The sequence below is a fragment of the Artemia sp. Qi Xiang Cuo genome, chromosome 9 (assembly GCF_049724085.1).
Source record: "Artemia sp. Qi Xiang Cuo chromosome 9, ASM4972408v1, whole genome shotgun sequence".
NCBI lineage: Eukaryota > Metazoa > Arthropoda > Branchiopoda > Anostraca > Artemiidae > Artemia > Artemia sp. Qi Xiang Cuo.
The window spans coordinates 8,150,677-8,168,626 of record NC_142802.1 but is presented as its reverse complement, the minus strand read 5'-3'; the positions used below and the strand labels follow the sequence as shown (position 1 = coordinate 8,168,626).

The window sequence follows — 17,950 nt, the reverse complement described above, 5'->3', positions numbered from 1 at the left end:
TGAAAACACGAGATAGAATAGCTTTGAGAGGACATTGAAAACCCAGATGGTGTCAAACCTGACGAATTTACTTGTATGATTTTTATCTAGATTCATTTCCCCCCTTTTTGGACAAATTATTTCGATGAAAATAATGGATTATCCGATAAATCTTAGACTCCCTGAATAAAATCTGGTGCAAAAATAAATAAATAAATAACTCGACCCTTGGGTTCCCGTTTTTCCTAACATGTCCAAATTAGCCCAAAAGCATAAGGGCTGCAAAAGTGTCAATTTGGATCCAGATGATTGAAATTATAGTGTCATGCGAAAATCCATAAAGTGCAACCATACATGCCCCTAGAAATAGTGGTGATCAAACTCCCCGCACTAGTTGATAAGAAGGATCCCTCTCGGGGTATTAGAGCCAAAGATTGACAAAAATCGTCAACAATCGACGATTTGCTTGCTCCATGCCTTCTCTAGGGAAGTTTTTGGCATCAAGATAAACCATCCCGTGCTTCGAAAAAATCATCCTTGGAGAAATTTTCAAAATCCCACTTTAAATATGACGTAGATAATTTCGAAGACCACACTGCCTTTCGATGACGATAAATAAAACTTCAAATAGGGACAAAATCCTTTTAATAAACAAAGATAAATTTCACAAAAATACTAGATATTTCGGTTGCATATGCAGTGACCGTCATCAGTAGTAGTACTAAACTAAAACAATTAAAAACAATAATTTATATACAAAATAAAATAAACTACATATTGTTTAATAATCTTATTCTTTCCAAAGCAAAAACGGAAGCGAGTCTCTTTGACTTACTTGGATCTGGTTCGTTAGCATGAAATCAACAAACACTTGGACTATTTACGATAATCTATTTAAAATCAGATAGAGTAAAGTTCAATTCACCCAATGTGATCAGCCTCTGTCCAAGTGTTAGTTCATCTTCCGATATCCCACTTCTCCCTTAGGTAGGGACATATGTGTCCAATGAGCTAAAAGTACCAAGGGCATCCAAATTATTTTTCCCCTGTTGCCACCTTAGGCATATTCATACCTGAAAACCAGGATTTTCTACAATTTTTCTTTTGGTCGTTTTAAAATTATGAACAGAATTTTGGTTGCGCAAGTTCAACCATTTTTGCCAAACTGAACCATGGACAAAAATCTAGCGTAAACTCAAACAATTCTGGATAATAAAGTATTTAATCTTGGAAGTAATTATAGGGTCATAAAGGCCAAATATTAATAAACTATGCCATGTTGCCAAGCTGAAACAGAGCATGAATTTAGATTTTCTGCTGAAAAATAAGAAACTTTCAATGCATCGACACAGATCAGACTACCACAAGTTCGTATCATTTGATAGCAATATCTGGAAGGATAAAGCATAAAGTATCAAAGTAATTGTCAAGAAGTACAAGAAATATACTTACAATAAGTTCGTGGTTCCCAGGTGCCGTGTGGCTCCCTGGAGGTAATTCTCTAACCGTTCCAAAAAGCGTGACGCATGATTCAGTCGTTAAAGTAATGGCCTCGTACGTCCGACACAACATATCAGTGAGTACACACTGAAGATACCCAGTACCATCCCTTAGATCAATAAACATCATCTTTTTGCCTGAAAAGAAAATTATAAATTAGCTTTATCTTGCATGAATTACATAACTCTACCCAAGTATATGTATAAAAAGGGTTGAAAAAATATAATAATAGGACACAAAAAATCACTTTTTAGGATGTCTTTATGAGAACAAAGCAGGATCCAATAAAAGAGTTTTTTATCTAAGTTTTAGTCCAAGTTCAATTATACTCTCTCTTCACAGTTTCACTGAAACACTAAGAGAAGACCATTCTCGTTTGTACTTTATATAGAGAAAGGGGCTCACAAAGATAGCTAAAGCACAGATTATTATCCTTACACAGATGTCACAAATCAATATTTTTGCAAGCCTCAAAAGGCATCCGATCAGATGATTTGGCTTACTAACGGTTGACGATATCCAATGACATTGCGCAGGCGGAGCGTTATCCAATCCAAGTGCGGGTGGAGCGTTATCCAATCAAATAACATTAAGCGAGAGGGGTAGTATGTTAAATAACCAATGTAATTGATGAGCACGTAAGCCTATGTATTTTGCTAGAAGTGAGGTATCTGGTGAAATCTAATAGATAATCTGTGGCTAAAACACGAAACGGCCAAAATAAAAGCAACCTTTACTAACACAAGTTTTGTAAAACTCGATAATTACTTTGGAATAAAACCCTGCTCTATCTTCTTAAATTAGGTTTTTAGCAGAAAAGTATACCAGTAAAATAAAATAAAAAAAAGGGGAAGATTATATACTCCCAGGTATAAGGGCCATGGAGCTGAAGACCCAACCTTAGAATCTTTCAGACATGCGAAATCTATTAGTCTAGTGTTTTATCTTCCAGTTCTTCCCATTTCTGCAACAATTAATGTTTGTTATAGAAGCCCCCGCCACTTGCCATAGTATTTTTTTTTTTTATCACAAACGAAGATATAACTGAGGATTTTAGACCCTTTGATGCAATATTCCATAGCAGAGGGATGAAAAAAGTCGAGAGATTTAAGTACAGCCTTTTTTTTCTTTCTTTTTTTTCTACTTTAGGGTCTGAATAACCACAGAAGAATTTTCGAGTACGGAAAATTGGATGAAGTTCTGAAGGTGCAGTTTTGAGTTACATTTGGACCCCTTTGTTTGCTAGTTTTGTCGTTCCTTTTAAGGAGATTTGTCTTAATCAGACCACGGAATCAAATGGGGAGGAAAAAGTCTACTGGACTTGAATTTTGCTGATGATTTAAGCATCCTACATGAAAGTGTGAGCAAAATGAATGAAGTTTTAGAGGTTTTGCGAGTTCAGGGTGCTAGTATTGGTTTGAAAATTAATGTTAGGAAGACTAAGTCACTAAGGCTAGGAATAAGTGAAGATGAAAAGGTGACGTTGGGTAATGAAAAGATTGATCAGGTGGGAAGCTTCACTTACCTTGGTAGTATTATTAGTAAAGATGGTTTGAGCAGTGAAGATGTCAAAAATAGAATAGCCAAGGCTCAGGGTGTTTTTTCACAGTTAAAAAAAGTCTGGAAGAATAGGAAGATAAGTCTGCAAACCAAGATTAGAATCTTAGAAGCTACAGTGATGACAGTGGTCAAATATGGCTCTGAACCATGGACGCTCCGAAAAGCGGATGAAGATTTGCTATATGTTTTCCAGAGAAATTGCTTAAGGATTGTCCTGGGTACCCGGCAGACTGACCGTATTTCAAACAATAGGCTATACGAAAAATGTGGTTCAATACCGCTTTCTAGGTCTATAATGAAAGAAAGGTTGAGGTGGTTAGGGCATGTTGTGCGGATGAAGGATGACAGATTGCCGAAGATTGTTCTTTTCGGCCAACCATCTAGGGCTAAACGGAAAGCAGGCCGTCCCCGTCTGGGGTGGGAGGACGTCATAAAGAAAGATTTAAAGGAAATGGGAACTTCGTGGGCGGGTGTAAAAAGGGAGGCTTTGAATAGATTGGGGTGGAGGAGGAGCGTGCGTGGCTGTTGGCCTCAGGCGGCTTGGTGCTGCGATGAGTTGTTAGTAGTAGTAGTAGTAGTTTGGGTGACTCATATTGAGTTTTGTAAGCAAATTTTTCTTAAAGTTAATTAAATTAAATATATCAATATCATGTGGCTTAAGAATGTTGAATCCCAAAAAAAAGGAAAAAAGGTTTTGTTTTTATTTTTATTTTCGAAGTTGAATTTTATCTTTATTCTTTTTTTTTGCTTTGCTGAGGACGGCTATTGTGACGGCTAGTGTAAGCCCTTCCCTATAAGAAAAAAAAACAGTGAACAGTAATTTAGTCAGAATCGGTTTAGACTTTTAATTTGTTTGTCTTTTTGCTGTTTGTCTATACCAGCATTATGATGTTGTTGTTTTGCCGGTTTTGTATTTTTTTTTTTTTTTTTTTTTTATTCAAAAGGATTGGTTTCTGACATAGTTGCACAACTACCATACGATGATGAATATCGTAGCCGTCTGATAGGTTAAACACATGCATATTAGTATAATTATGAGGTTTAAAAAAACATAAATTCAAAAGTAGACTGATGTATTATTGTCCATAAATCAAAAACACCAAAAATAGGGTATTTATCTTCATAATTTCCTTATTGGACGAAATTTTTCCTGATGTCACAGCTTTAGATGTTGACAATCCACTCGAGATGAAGTACTCAAAGTTACTCATATGAACTGAATCATTTCCTTTGGCTGTAATACTATAACGCTTAAAGATATAAGTTTAATGTTAATGAATAGAAATAAATAAATAATGAAGACCCCGCAGCTTTTCCGGTTCCCATGTAATTCAACTCCCTTTTAACTCAACCAATTCAACTCAACCCTCGTTCAAATACGGCCCCATTTAACTCAACCCCTGTTTGGTTCAACCCCATTCAAATCAACCTTATTCAACTCAATACCCGTTTAACTAACCCCTATGCAGCACAGCACTCCTTCAACTCAACCCTTATGCAATTCCACCTTCATTTAATTCAACGCCCATTCAACTTGACCCATATTAAATTCAACCCCTGCAACAGGTTAGGTTAATTTAGTTTGAACAAGGTTGAATTGAAGTGACTTTAGATTGCATTAGGGTTGAATTAAACAAATGTTAAGCTGCATTGGGCGGAATTGAAAGGGGTTGAGTTTAATGGAGGCTCAGTTAAGTGGGGAAAAATTTGATGAAGGTTAAATTAAATGGGGTAGAGTTGATTGCGAGCTGTGTTGAACGAGCAAGGGGTTGAGCTGAACTAAACAGGGGATGAGTTAAATGCGCACCAGCTTTTCCATCATACTAGCAATAAATGAGGAAATTTTATAGACAATGAAATGCAGAAGATAACTAAATGAATATTTCAGCTAGATGTCTAATAGCCGTCCTCAGCAAAGCAAAAAAAGGTAAAGATAAAATCCAACTCCAAAAATAAAAATAAAAGAGTCAAAGCTTCGTTATTTTATGCAAGTTCGGCTAGGATTAATAAAACAAAAAAGGATGCTTCCAAAAAAGCAAGAACAGCATTAAAAGCTTGTTGCTGATATGATGTGTATAAATTACCTTTCGTGTTAGCCAGAGCTGAACTTGCAAAAAGTAATGATGCTGGGACTCTTTGATTTTTTCTTTTCCTCAGTTTTATTGTAATTTGAGTTTTATCTTTACTTTTTTATTTCGCTGAGGATGACTATTAAATATATAGCAGAAATATTCAATTAGTTTTCGTCTGCAATTCATTGTCTTAAAGGATTTTCTCATTGCGTCAATTAAACTGAATAATTGATATATAATAATATTTATTGCTAAAAGCTCATCAGTTCAAGACTTTATTATCTTCTTTATTGTTTGTAGAAATAAAAGCGATAATGAATTGAAGTATAACTGAATAGAAACTGGTTCCTTTTCATTCAGTTGTAACCAAGTAACGCTCGTAAACAATTGCAAAACAAATTTACATAGATAAGTATAATTACTTCATGTTAAAAAAAAGCTGAAAACAATAAACAAAACACATCCAGGTGAATTTGATACACCGTTGAGAAATATTATATTTTAAAGATTGACGAAAAATAATTTTCCGTAAATGTTCTGAAGAATATCGAGTCTCAGCCATCTCAAAGTAGGGGGTATGCAAACCTTATTCCCTGTTGGTTAGGGTATGTAATTTTTTTCTAACTGGACTGAGACTGATTTTTACACTGATCCCTTTCACCTTTATATTTTGAGCAATCCAAATGCACGAAAAGATACCCACTGGAGGAGGGTAGTACAAATGGCAAAGGCAACAGAAATTTCATTGGATTGTTTGATGAGCAGTAAATGCAAAAAGCATGGGTCTTCAACACAATTATTCTTGGGTAGGAGCATATCATACATGGGATTAAAGGCATGTTTCTGCCTTCCTAGCAAAAAAAAAAAAAAAACAATAAATATTCAGCACAGTGTGAAGAAAAAAAAAAATATTAATAAAAATAAAACAACAAGATCTCTTTATTTAAAAAATAAACAGGTGTGGAATACTATTAGTTTAGTATTGGATTTTTAAATTTGTTTTGAAGTTTGAAATGTATACACCTCTTGTTTCCATTTATATTTTATTTTTAAATTTCGTATAGAACCTGCTGTTACATTATATTTCATTTTTAAATTTATCACCCAATTTTCAAGTTAATTGTTGTAAAAAACATGACGGCAAAAACAAGAATTTAAGTCCAAGTATAAAACTAGAATAAAATGAAGTCTTGGACCCCTTAATTGTTTCTTTTTATAGATTATGTATGAATATCACAGCTTCTTAAGGAAATGGTCAGTCAAATTTTAGTTATAGAGGGTAGCTTTTCCATTTTAGTTATAATAAAAAAAAAGCCTTTTGACCATAGATAATATTTATTATTAATCTAATTTACCTTTACCGAGTGGTTAGCCGTACTAACCATGTCGTTAGCGCGCTAGACTTGCAATCCTGAGTCAGAAAGGGCAGGGGTTCGAGCCCTGGGGTCTTTTATGATTTGGTATGGAACGGGGATCAGTACCCTGACTCCGTAAGCTCAGCAAGAGTCGACCTGGCTCTAAAATGGGCATCTGGAAAAATCGTGGGAAAAAACACGGGAAGCGTCAGATATGTCCATAGCCACGATTACACTCCCGGACGAAGGCAGAGAATCAGGGGGTCAGTCCCTGCTCTATGCAGACCATTGTCTGCATGCATTTTTTTAAAGTAGTTTTAATTTACCATCAGTCTTTGTCAACGGACCAACAAAAGAGATTACCTATCCTCATTTTGGAGGTGTAGGATTTCTGAAAGTAAATGTGGACGCTTGGGCAGTTGGACAATCCCCAAAACTAGGAATAGGATAGTCCTAACCTAACAAATAGGAAATAAGATAAGAATAGTCTGTCTTAGTCTATCTTTTGTTGTGTATAAACGCAATTTGAAATCTTGGCAATCCCAGTACTGGCAATAAAATTAACAATCATATTATTATATGAAGGGAACTTTTCAAATGTTTATGTAGCGCACGTCAGGCACAGAAGAAATGTTTCTAAGCAACCACCTCTACTCCTTAAGTACTTATGAAGCTAGATATATGTTATGCAAAAAGGTCCTATCTTCGAAGAAACATTGTTTAAAAGCTCGCTCAAATCTTGGCAATCACCTATCCAAGGTCTAGAGACCAAGAGAACCTGCTAAGCCAAACTTATAGATAGCATTTATTTTTCACAAAGTAAGGCAGTTGTATAGCCATCCTAGCCGAATGGTTAGCGCGCTAGACTTAGAATCCTGAGGTCAGGGGTTCGAATCCTGGTGTCGCTGGCTCTTCGGTTTGGAACGGGGGTCAGAGGCGTGACTCTGGAAGCTTAATTCGACAAATTCGACCCTGCATTATTTGGGTATCTGGAGACATTTGGGAGAAAACACGGCATGAGTCGGATGATTTGCCTAAAACCACGCATGGCATTCCCGGTTCTATGATGTCAAGTCTTTAGACATATACAATTTTTGAATCCACAACCCTTTCTTACCCTGCCATCTGAGACGATGAACCCAGCCATGGATTTTAACTCTTCCCTCCCTATGCTCGGTAGAGTCCCTAATTTTGATCTGCTTAGCGCTCGGAAGATTTTTGTCTTCTTCTATTGTTATTTTCCTAGCCTCTTCAAGGTTCTTGGCTCTTTTTTCTGCATCTTCAGCTGTTTTTTTCGCAGCAGCTTTTAATTTGCTCTGCTGTTGCTTATATAGACTCTGGGCCTTCTTTAGAGCACTCTTTGCTACAGGTGCGTATTTCTAAAATGAAATAAAAATAATTAAATAAATAAAGTAAAATAAGTGCTCACAAAATTTGAATCTTGAAAATGGCAAAGATAAAAATAAAAATTTTGCCGATTGTTAATCAATAAAAGCTGACACATTTTACCCTACGTCAAAATTCAACATTTAGAGCCCCCAACAAAAGAGCCCCCGCCCTGCCCCTCCTAAGTTGTATTTTGACTCCCATTAATTACAATACTGAAATATATGGGAATGCCATGTATAGAATACCATGGTATCCTCATGAGAATACCATATGCTGAATCTTGCCTAAATGCCTAATTGTCTTAGTGTAGCTCAGTACTTCTGAATACAGTGTTGAAGTGGAAAGTACTGGAGGTGAAGAATTTCTTTTAAAAACCTTCTTTCTCCAACCAAAATATTATAAAGGAGTGTTTTCAGTTTTAATTGCCTAACATTTAAGTGCGATTTTAATTTTATGATAATTTGTTTATTTTTATTAAGATAGCAAAGAGATTAAGAAAAGAAGAAGTAATAAAGCGCGGGTATAATCTGAAACTATGTCTTGTGCTTTGCAGACTGCATGGTTTCACGAGGCGGGATCCATTTGAGAAAATAGTTCTTTTCTAGATAAAAATTGACTAGTCCATAAACGCAAGCTTAAGGGGGATTAAGACCTCCTTATTCTCTTACCAGAAAGTAGCGATAATCTGAAGGTAGAGTGGGAAGGACCAATATAGATACTGGGTTTCAAGAGCCTGGGAAAGGGGTGAAGGCCTATCCTGTCAAGTTACTTGGGAGCTTGAACTTGTCGGGTGGCTAAAATAAGCTAACCTCGGACAGTACAAATATGCCAAACCACTCAGCCAACACCAGGTTATGGCAAGTCAGAGTAATTACGACTGTCTTATGAAGGCGTAACCCCCCACTGTAACCCTCGGGAGATTCTTTCCCCATAACCAGTTAATATCTGTTCTCCCTACATCTGTGCCCTGTAGCCCTTTACCCTATTCTCACCGTTAGTTGGTATTCGCAACTGCTCTCTATTTGCCTGTCCCTATAATTAGAACTCATCAACGGATATTACATGCCCCTTCCTCCTTCACCCCGAAGTACTTTACCCAATGTTTAGCCTCAGTTGATATCAAACTCTCATGGCGCCTAGTGGTGCGTATGAAGGCCTTTTACCAAGCGTATAAGGGAAAAAGGTTTTGGTCAGTGTGACAGTTTCAGGCTGCAAGGAAATAGACCTCTAAGGCTTTGGTGTTACCGAGTATTGAGAAGTGCAAGGTTTCCCTATTGGAGATAAGAAAGTTCCTTCATATTTAACTTCCACTTAGTTATATCTATCTTAACTGCCCACCACCCCTTTCCAATAGGGTTTCAAACGCGAGCTCATTAACTTCAATTTCAACATTTGAGTGTCTGGTAGACAGTTAGATATTCAAACACTATTGTTAACCAGCCATAATTTCAACAGAGAGGTGAGATAATATTTACAACTGCCTTTAATAATAGTTAACATAATGCCCGTTTCTTGAACGTATTTAGAATTTAAACACTCCAAGTTTTTTCAGCAAGAAGTAAATTGATATTAAAACTAAAACAATCAAAATTCTCCCCATGCAAAAAGTCAACCTTGAAACAAGGAATTATCTGGAAGGTGACTACTTTCTTAGCACAAACGATCAAGCACTGAAATGGATACAAGAGCTCAAACCAAGACGAAAAAAAAAGAATAAGTCTGGGGATAGCCCTCTTAAATAACTGTGAAAAAGCCTCAATGAACAAAAAAAATTTAAACAGTGTTTGTTTTTTGTTCCAGTGTTACAAAACAAAAAAATCAAAAACAAATAAAACTTTCAGATAAAAAACCAGCTATGCCTCTAATATATATGGTTCTGAAGCATGGGCGCTTCGAAAATCAGATGAAGATTTGCTAGATGTTTTCCAGACAAATTGCTCAAGGATTGTTCTGGGTACCCAGCTGACAGACCGTATTTCAAAACAATAGGCTGTACGAAAAATGTGGTTCAATTCCGCTCTCTGGGGCTATAATGAAAGAAAGGTTGAGGTGGCTAGGCCACGTTGCACGGATGAAGGACGACAGATTGCCGAAGATTGTTCTTTTCAGCAAACCGTCTAGGGCTAAACGGAAAGCAGGTCGCCGTCGTCTGGGTTGGGAGGATGTCATAAAGAAAGATTTAAAGGAAATAGGAACTTCATGGGAGGGTGTAAAAAGGGAGGCCTTGAATAGATCGGTATGGAGGAGGAGCGTGCGTAGCTGTGGTGGCCTTAGGCGGCTTGGTGCTACTGTGAGTTGTTAGTAGTATATATATATATATATATATATATATATATATATATATATATATATATATATATATATATATATATATATATATGTATATATATAATAGTGTTTTCACTTTTCTATTAAAATGCACACATGAAGCTTCTGTTCTAAATGCTGTAGGGGACAAATAGGTGTATAGGCAATATAGGGAATCTGTGAGGAAAATATTTTTGAGGAAAAAAGTCTTTTGGGGAAAATATTTTTAGCACGAGTGCTTAATACTGTTCTTTTTGAGAAACAAAGACACGACATAATTCTTCTGCACTCAAGTGTTTCTAAGCTTATTAATTTTTGCGAGGGTGAACATGGGACATTATCCTCCTTAAGAGTTCTGTTGCGTAATTCTTGAACATAAAAGTTTGCTCATCTCTGATCCTTAGTATTTGATTATATCATGCCAAAACTAACTTATTATTTACCATATTGGCCTTCAACTCCCCAACTGGAAAAGATTTCACATGTCTAAGCCACCTTGAGACATATGGTAAAGCCGTAGAAACATTGGAGATCTGTGATGAAACTTCAAGATCCATTGAAGAAAAACTAAAACCATTTATGTAACTCCTATCTCTAAGAAATTCGTTGAGCTGTTCTAATTCCCTGTTAGAGTGAATGTTCCATTTGGGGACACACTCATTTTCATTTCCCAAAGCCACTTGTTGATAACTTTTAAAAGTCTGAAAGATGTAATTATAAATAACCGATGTTATTTAAAAGAACTGCTACATTGCCTTTAATCAAGGACTATGGACAAAAAGTGAGAGAAAAAACACTAGCTTTGTGGCTCTACCTCAAGAGATGGTATGTCACATGACTTGAAATATGCAGGAGTGGAAAAGCTGAGAAGCAAATAAATAGCCTAATTTCTTAGACCACACTGCCTTTCGGTTTATAATTGAACTGATAATATATTAAAAACGCGAAATTTTTAATAAGATATTGAGAATAAGACATTTTTCGCCGTCTTATTAAAAAACTTACCCGTTTAAATACACTATCGCTTAAACTTAAAAGCACATTTTCTTGATTTAAGCTTATTTTCTTTTACTAGACTTGAAAGTTATTACGAAGCATTTGCTTTTAAAGGCAATTTTTCATCCAAGATAAAAACAAAAACAATTTTAGTATTAAAAGCCCTGATAACTAACTGTTTCTCCGATTCGAAAAATGGGATATAACTTATCTTAAAACAAATGGGGACTTCTAAATACCGAGAGACAAAATACATTAGGGGAAAACAGACTGTAGGAATCAATAGAACCTCCTTACCTTGAGCCAGTGGAGTGTGAATCTCAACCTTTCCGAAATTCTGAAAACCAAACCAAAAACAAGGAAATGTAAAACAATACATATACAATCATACCGTTTCAACCATGGGGGGGGGGGGTCATTTACACTAATGATTCTCGAACTTAATGGGCGCACTGTACCCTTTCCAGTTTAATTGCCGCCAACACTTCAGGCTAAGCTTTAGAAGTAACCGGACAGCTAGAATCGTTTGTAGTCGTTTCTGAATTTCAATTTCAATTCATCACTTGTAGTTACTTCCATAAATTATTCTGGTAATTGTTGACTCTTCTGTATGTAAACTTGAAAAAGGATCCAAAATACAATCAGTTGTGTTTATATTCGAAGTGTCATCAACACGTTGATTTAAATCCGAATGGAGATTTGAGTTTGGTCGCAAATGCATAAATAAAAGATTTTGTTTCTACCAAAGTTCAGCCCCTCACCATGAAGCTGAACATAGCCTTGATTAAATTTTGAAACAAGCCAGTCAAGTATGCGATGTCCCTTTTGGATTAGACTAAATTAGATAAAAAAATATCATTTTTATCCTTTAATAACTCCAGCACTAAACTAAATGACATATAAAACCTATCTAGATAGGCATAACTTGACAGCCAATGAAAATATGTATGAAATAGCAAACAAATAGTTTACCATTACATTACTTGATTTTCATTACATCATTTCATGATTTTCATTACAAAACTGTTTAAATATTCTGTCATTCAATGATTTCCTCCTGACTGCGTTGATATGCATAAAACCTGAAAATCCAAAACAATGATATGGCAGTGCCAGAACCCTTCCATCAATAAAAATTAGCCCAGCATTGCCCTCTTCCCATGAAATTGTAATTTAGAATGTTAAGAACTGTCTTAAAGTATTAAAGACAGTGAAAATCAAATTTGATTGTTAAAATTAGTAAGTAAAACTTATACAGCCATGTATATGTTAAAAAATTAGTCTAAAACAGGGAATTCAATTTTTTATGAAAAAGATCCCTATATGCAGTTATGCAGATTTTTGGCAGTAACAGATGCCACATTAAAAAAAAGAAGCATGGTGAAAATCAAGCTAAAAACTCATGGCACCAAACAGCTTAAGAAAATGTAGCTTTGATTTGAAGGTGTAGTTGTCTTTAAGAATCAACAGACTGTCGATGTTTGTATTTTTACAAACATAATAAAACTTTACATAATAAATAAAACATAATATAAGGCAAAATAAAACCTTTGGGAATACACAAGAGAGATACCCAAAAATTCCGAAATATTAGAAGAATTTTTCATATCAAGCAAAATATTTGCTTGTAGTACTGCCAATACTGCTGCTGTCATTCCAGAATTCGGCCCTAAGATCAACCAATCGCAAGAGATGTAGTTGCCTGCAGCATTGCTGTAGTGCTCACGAGTTCTGAAACAGCGATTCAGGTCACCATACAAACAATGGCAATGCGTGACTGTATTTACCTCTATCCGGAATATGCTGGAACCATGCCAACACCCAAGGCGTAGTTCAAAGAGATATCAACAATTGATGTGGAATCCATAAATCTATTTTTCTAAATATTCTCTTCTTTCTTTGGTGCTTTTATCACTCACAGTTATTCATCGGCCTCAAATGCACCTACTATCTTAACCCCCCCCCCAAACCGTTTATGCCGAGCGGTTCCTAGCCGGGGGGCAACCGGGGCAGTCCCCCAGGTACCGTGAATTGGGGGGGGGGGGCACCGAAGCTGGGGAATTAACAACTTTGATCAAATTTTCACATTGATTCGTTTTTTTTTTGCTTATATTTGAGTCAAGATGGCGGCGCTTTAATTAATTTTGCCCCAGGCACCACCGGGAAGGCGTCATAACATCTAACCGTCAGAAGCACTAACGTCAGGACATCGACAAAATTCGTCATAACAACGACAAAAAAATCTGTCAGAACCACTAACCGTCACAACATCTAAATTTTTAAACTTTAGTTTTTGGGGGTTTAGGAGGGAAAAGTACCTAGGTTAGGTTAGGTTACGTAATTAATATACATGCTATGCTTTGCCCTCACCCCTCCCCCCTGATGTGCTAATATATAGCCGAAATTTGTTTCTAAACTATTATATACTTAGTACTATTACATAAACTTATAAATTTTTGTTGGTGTTATGACGGTTAGTGGTTCTGACGGATTTTCATTTATATATTATGACGCTTAGTGCTTGTGACGGCTAGTCAAAATGGTAGCACTCCGGCATCACCAACCCTAGGAGCGACTCTGCTTGTATGTACAAAGAGTGACCATGTTAAAGAGCCAGATATCCTACTTCCTTGAGTTTCCTATGCCTTGGTCCAAAAATAATCTACTACAAGATCTTCAGTTAATCATCTGCTAAAAAAAACTCAGAAAGATCTGCCTTTTCCTACTGCCGTGCTGTGTATGTCTAACATACGACACAGTGAAATCTAACAATGCCCCTACAAATATATAGCCTAAGCACTAACCAGCCCTTCTATAACACGTATAATATATATATAATATATATATATATATATATATATATATATATATATATATATATATATATATATATATATATATATATATATATATATATATATATATATATATATATATATATATATATATATATAACTAACCAATATATAAGGTACAACATACAGGGCTTTAATTTAAAAGGGGGTAATGCCAAGGAGTAAGGTACTCCTCAGAATGTGAGAACAACGTTTCCTTTAAAACAATCTTTCTTCTGGTACAGACAGAGCTCAACAGATATCTTTTACAACTGAAGAATAATAAAAAAATATGAATAATAATAACAAAACAATAATTGAAAAATGCTAAGCAGACACTCAGAAAAATAATAAGAATAAACACGATAGTAGTGTAAAGAAGCAACAAACACAATAATAAGCTTATATGCATTTTTCAAAGGTAGCCTACATTCTTACATTTAATCATCCATAAATTAAAATTCACAATAATAAAGTGTTCAAGTCCAATTTTAGGTTTTTACAGTATATTACAAAACGTTTGGTACATCCCTCATTTACATAAAATAAAAATAAAAACAATTCTTACCTCGCCATCAGTCTTTGCATCAACGAATATACTTGCATCTCCTTCACTTTCAACATATTGTAAAGCACGAAATAAGGTCTTAAAGGGATTCTCTGAAGTACCATCTCCTTTTTCATCGTCGCCAAATTTTTCTGAAGTGTAAACTTGCCGCCCTTGAAAATTAAACGAAATCTATTTAAATTTCAAGCAAACCACTGACTTATTCAAATTTGATCAGAGCAGCTACAAGGACAGTAATTCCTCAAGTATAAACATTTCTTAATAAATGACTAGTAAACGAAACAAGACCAGTAATACTTTCATTAAATAATACCGCAAAAAAACGCAAACAAATCATCGAAAATAAAAGTGGAAAAATAAAAGATAGAAAAAAATTATATTTGCTTCAACTTCTAATCAATTGGACTTGAATTGGAGTGTGACACAAATAAGTAGGGGTTTGAATTGAAAATATATACAAAAGGGCAAATTTCGTTTATAAGGACATGAAAATAAAATCTTATTGTGGCCATGATCCCCAGTAACAAAAAAGCCTGTAACAAAAAAGCTTGCAAGTTATGGAGGAGAGGGCAAATTATTGTTTCTTTGGTAAGCCAAAACAGTGTACGCAAGGCCGTAACCAGGTTGGGGGTTGGGGTTTAAGCAAAGATTTGACGCCATCTGATGTTGTATAAACAAGTATTCAGAGGTTCCTCACTCTGGGAACTATATTTAAACTGTTGTTGTTTTTTGGGGTTTAGGGGGAGGGGAAAGGTACCTAGATTAGGTTACGTATTTAATATATGCGATGCAAGTTATGGAGGAGAGGGCAAATTATTGTTTCTTTGGTAAGCCAAAACAGTGTACACAAGGCCGTAACCAGGTTGGGGGTTAGGGTTTAAGCAAAGATTTGACGCTATCTGATGTTGTATAAACAAGTATTCAGAGGTTTCTCACTGTGGCCCCTTGGCTGACTAAAGCATCTGTTTTGAAATTTCCTGCCTAAAATCCCCTAAAAAATAAAATGGGTCCTTTTTATAGGTTGTGCTATGCACAACTCACAGACAATGTTAATAGATGTTGTAAACTATCATTAGACAACAAACCTATTGGGCATGCAGGGCATAAGGAAGAAAATCCCAAGAGATGATAGTAGATGAATATAGGCTAAACACAGCTAAAATGGAAAAAAATAACAACATACATTCATTAAAAAAAACAAGACATAAAGGATGATCCTCTTCTTCTAAAGTTAGTCCAAATACCCCTATGTTAAGAAAGTTTTAGAGAACTAGTTTCTAAATATGTACTTTTCTAGTTTTTGACTATATTTCAGCCAGTGTTAGAAATGAATTCTGAACAATGAATAATTTATACATATGAAATTAAGTGCATGTGTGAGAACATCTTAGTTTTTCAATTGAATTGCAGTTAAACTATTCAAGCTAGAAACATAGTTGGGTCTTTTTACTAATGCTTATGCAGAACCAATTTTAACAGAAGTCACCAAACTTAAAGCCAGATGTGTGGATACTCTGCTTTTCTTATGCTGCAGCCTTTAATATTTAACCAAACATATATAGAAAGCTTAAAAAAAACAAATGGGGAGACTATTTATATACCCCTCAAGCATTAAGATGGATATTATAAATTAAAATGGCAGAATTTCTAGTTCCAATACTTAAAACTTGGTAAAGGTCCAGATTAGGGGCTATTGAGAAGGAAAAATATTAAAAAAAAATTCTTACTCCAGAATATGCAGAATAATTGTAGCTAACACATTTTGACTGCAGCTCCACTATATTTTAACCCCCCCCCCTAATGAGCAAATATGCAGCCCAAATTACCATATATATTTTCAATACATTGTGCCAATGTGTCTCTCTTGTTTCAATGCATGTACCCATTAATTGAATAACTGTGACAAAACAAGAACTGGAAAAACAAGAATGAATGGTGGTTGAATGTATTGAAAATATATAATTTGGGCTATATATTTGCACATTAGGGGGAGTTAAAATATAGTGGAGTCGCAGTTAAAATGTATTAGCAACAATTATTCTGCAAATTTATATATTTATTTGAAAACCCATCATACAAAAGCAACAAGACAGAGCAGTAAGAGAAAACAAAATAATAAAATAACAAAGACAGCAATTAGACACTTCGCAAAATACAAGACAAGCAAATATACAAAAGAAACCAGAATAAAAAGAAAAAGACTTCTAAGCGAACGAGTATAAACACAAAAATTTACTATCTAATGTGCCCATTATCTTACCACTGCAAGATATGGCTCCAGTCGCGTGATCAATTAATCGTTAAAATTCGCTACTTGTTAATATGGCAATACATGAATCAATTATACTATAACAAATAAACGCAAACGATTTTTGGGTCTAAGGTGGGAGCCGAAGGCGATAAGTTAAGAAACGATAACAGCACCATCGAATTTATGCAATATATGTGCAAAAAAAAATTTTCAACATGGCGCGACCTACTATATATGCTGCAGAACAGTAACGTCAATTAATCATACAAGAATTAAATTATTATTATTATTAAAAATTACGGAAAAATCCGTCACAATTAAAAACACAACATAACAGACCATAGGAAAAAAAAAGACAGTACATCACTGCTTAAGAATATGGGACCAATCATTTAAATTCCCATCAATTTTTCAATCACGGAGGCAGATGAAGCAGATACTTGGCAAAACGAAAGAACATGGATCGAACTATACTCTTGTCAGTTTTAGTTGGGAGTTTCCAGAAGGGTGCAGCGTAGAGGATATGGGGAAGGGCAACAGCATTATATAGACTTGCTAGAAGATGTCGGTTGAATCGAAGTTTAGAAGATACAATGGAAGCATAAGCTGCTTAGATTCTATGTCTGATTTGTTCAAGAAGAAGTTTTAAGGTGAGTTGGATAGAAGAAGTAATGGGCAGACCTAAATACATGGGGTGATCTATAGGTTGAACAGAGCTAGATCCAAGCGTAATGGAAGGGGCAGAGGAATTTGTTTTCCAGTTAAACAGGACAGTATCAGATTTGGAGGAGTTGAATTCAAGCCCAATTTTCTGATATTCCGCCTCAAGGATTCCAAAAAATTTGGTGATACATTGAAGAGTTCAGCACAGCATATCAAGGAAATGTTTACAGAAGACAAAATCAGTGAAGGAGGGCACAAATCTCGTGCTTCCAGAACATAGTTACTAAAGAGGTCAGGAGAGGTGACAGGTCCTTGACGGGCCCCTTTCTTGACTGGGGTAAGTTGTCTACACAGAATAGGGGCATCCTTTTATCTGGGGGTAGTTTCAGGCAGATATGAAGTCTTGAATATAAATCCTGAAGAGAACAAATAATGGCCAGATTTAATCCACGTTTACCAGCTCTCAGAAACATCGT

The 17,950-nt window shown here is 35.5% G+C and overlaps 1 protein-coding gene across 2 annotated transcripts in view; it reads right to left on the bottom strand.

Annotated features, from left to right (window-relative positions):
- AsnRS (asparagine--tRNA ligase) overlaps positions 1-17,950 on the bottom strand; it is a 96,794-nt gene that overhangs the window by 67,172 nt on the left and 11,672 nt on the right. The window contains exons 2-5 of one of the 2 annotated variants that reach the window (XM_089094264.1): positions 14,561-14,712; positions 10,606-10,863; positions 7,584-7,845; positions 1,432-1,616 (exon numbers count right to left, since the gene is read on the bottom strand). In XM_089094264.1, coding sequence (XP_088950390.1) covers positions 1,432-1,616; positions 7,584-7,845; positions 10,606-10,863; positions 14,561-14,712 — 857 coding nt within the window. The remainder of the gene's footprint in view (positions 1-1,431; positions 1,617-7,583; positions 7,846-10,605; positions 10,864-14,560; positions 14,713-17,950) is intronic. The other variant, XM_089094265.1, reaches the window with a different exon arrangement.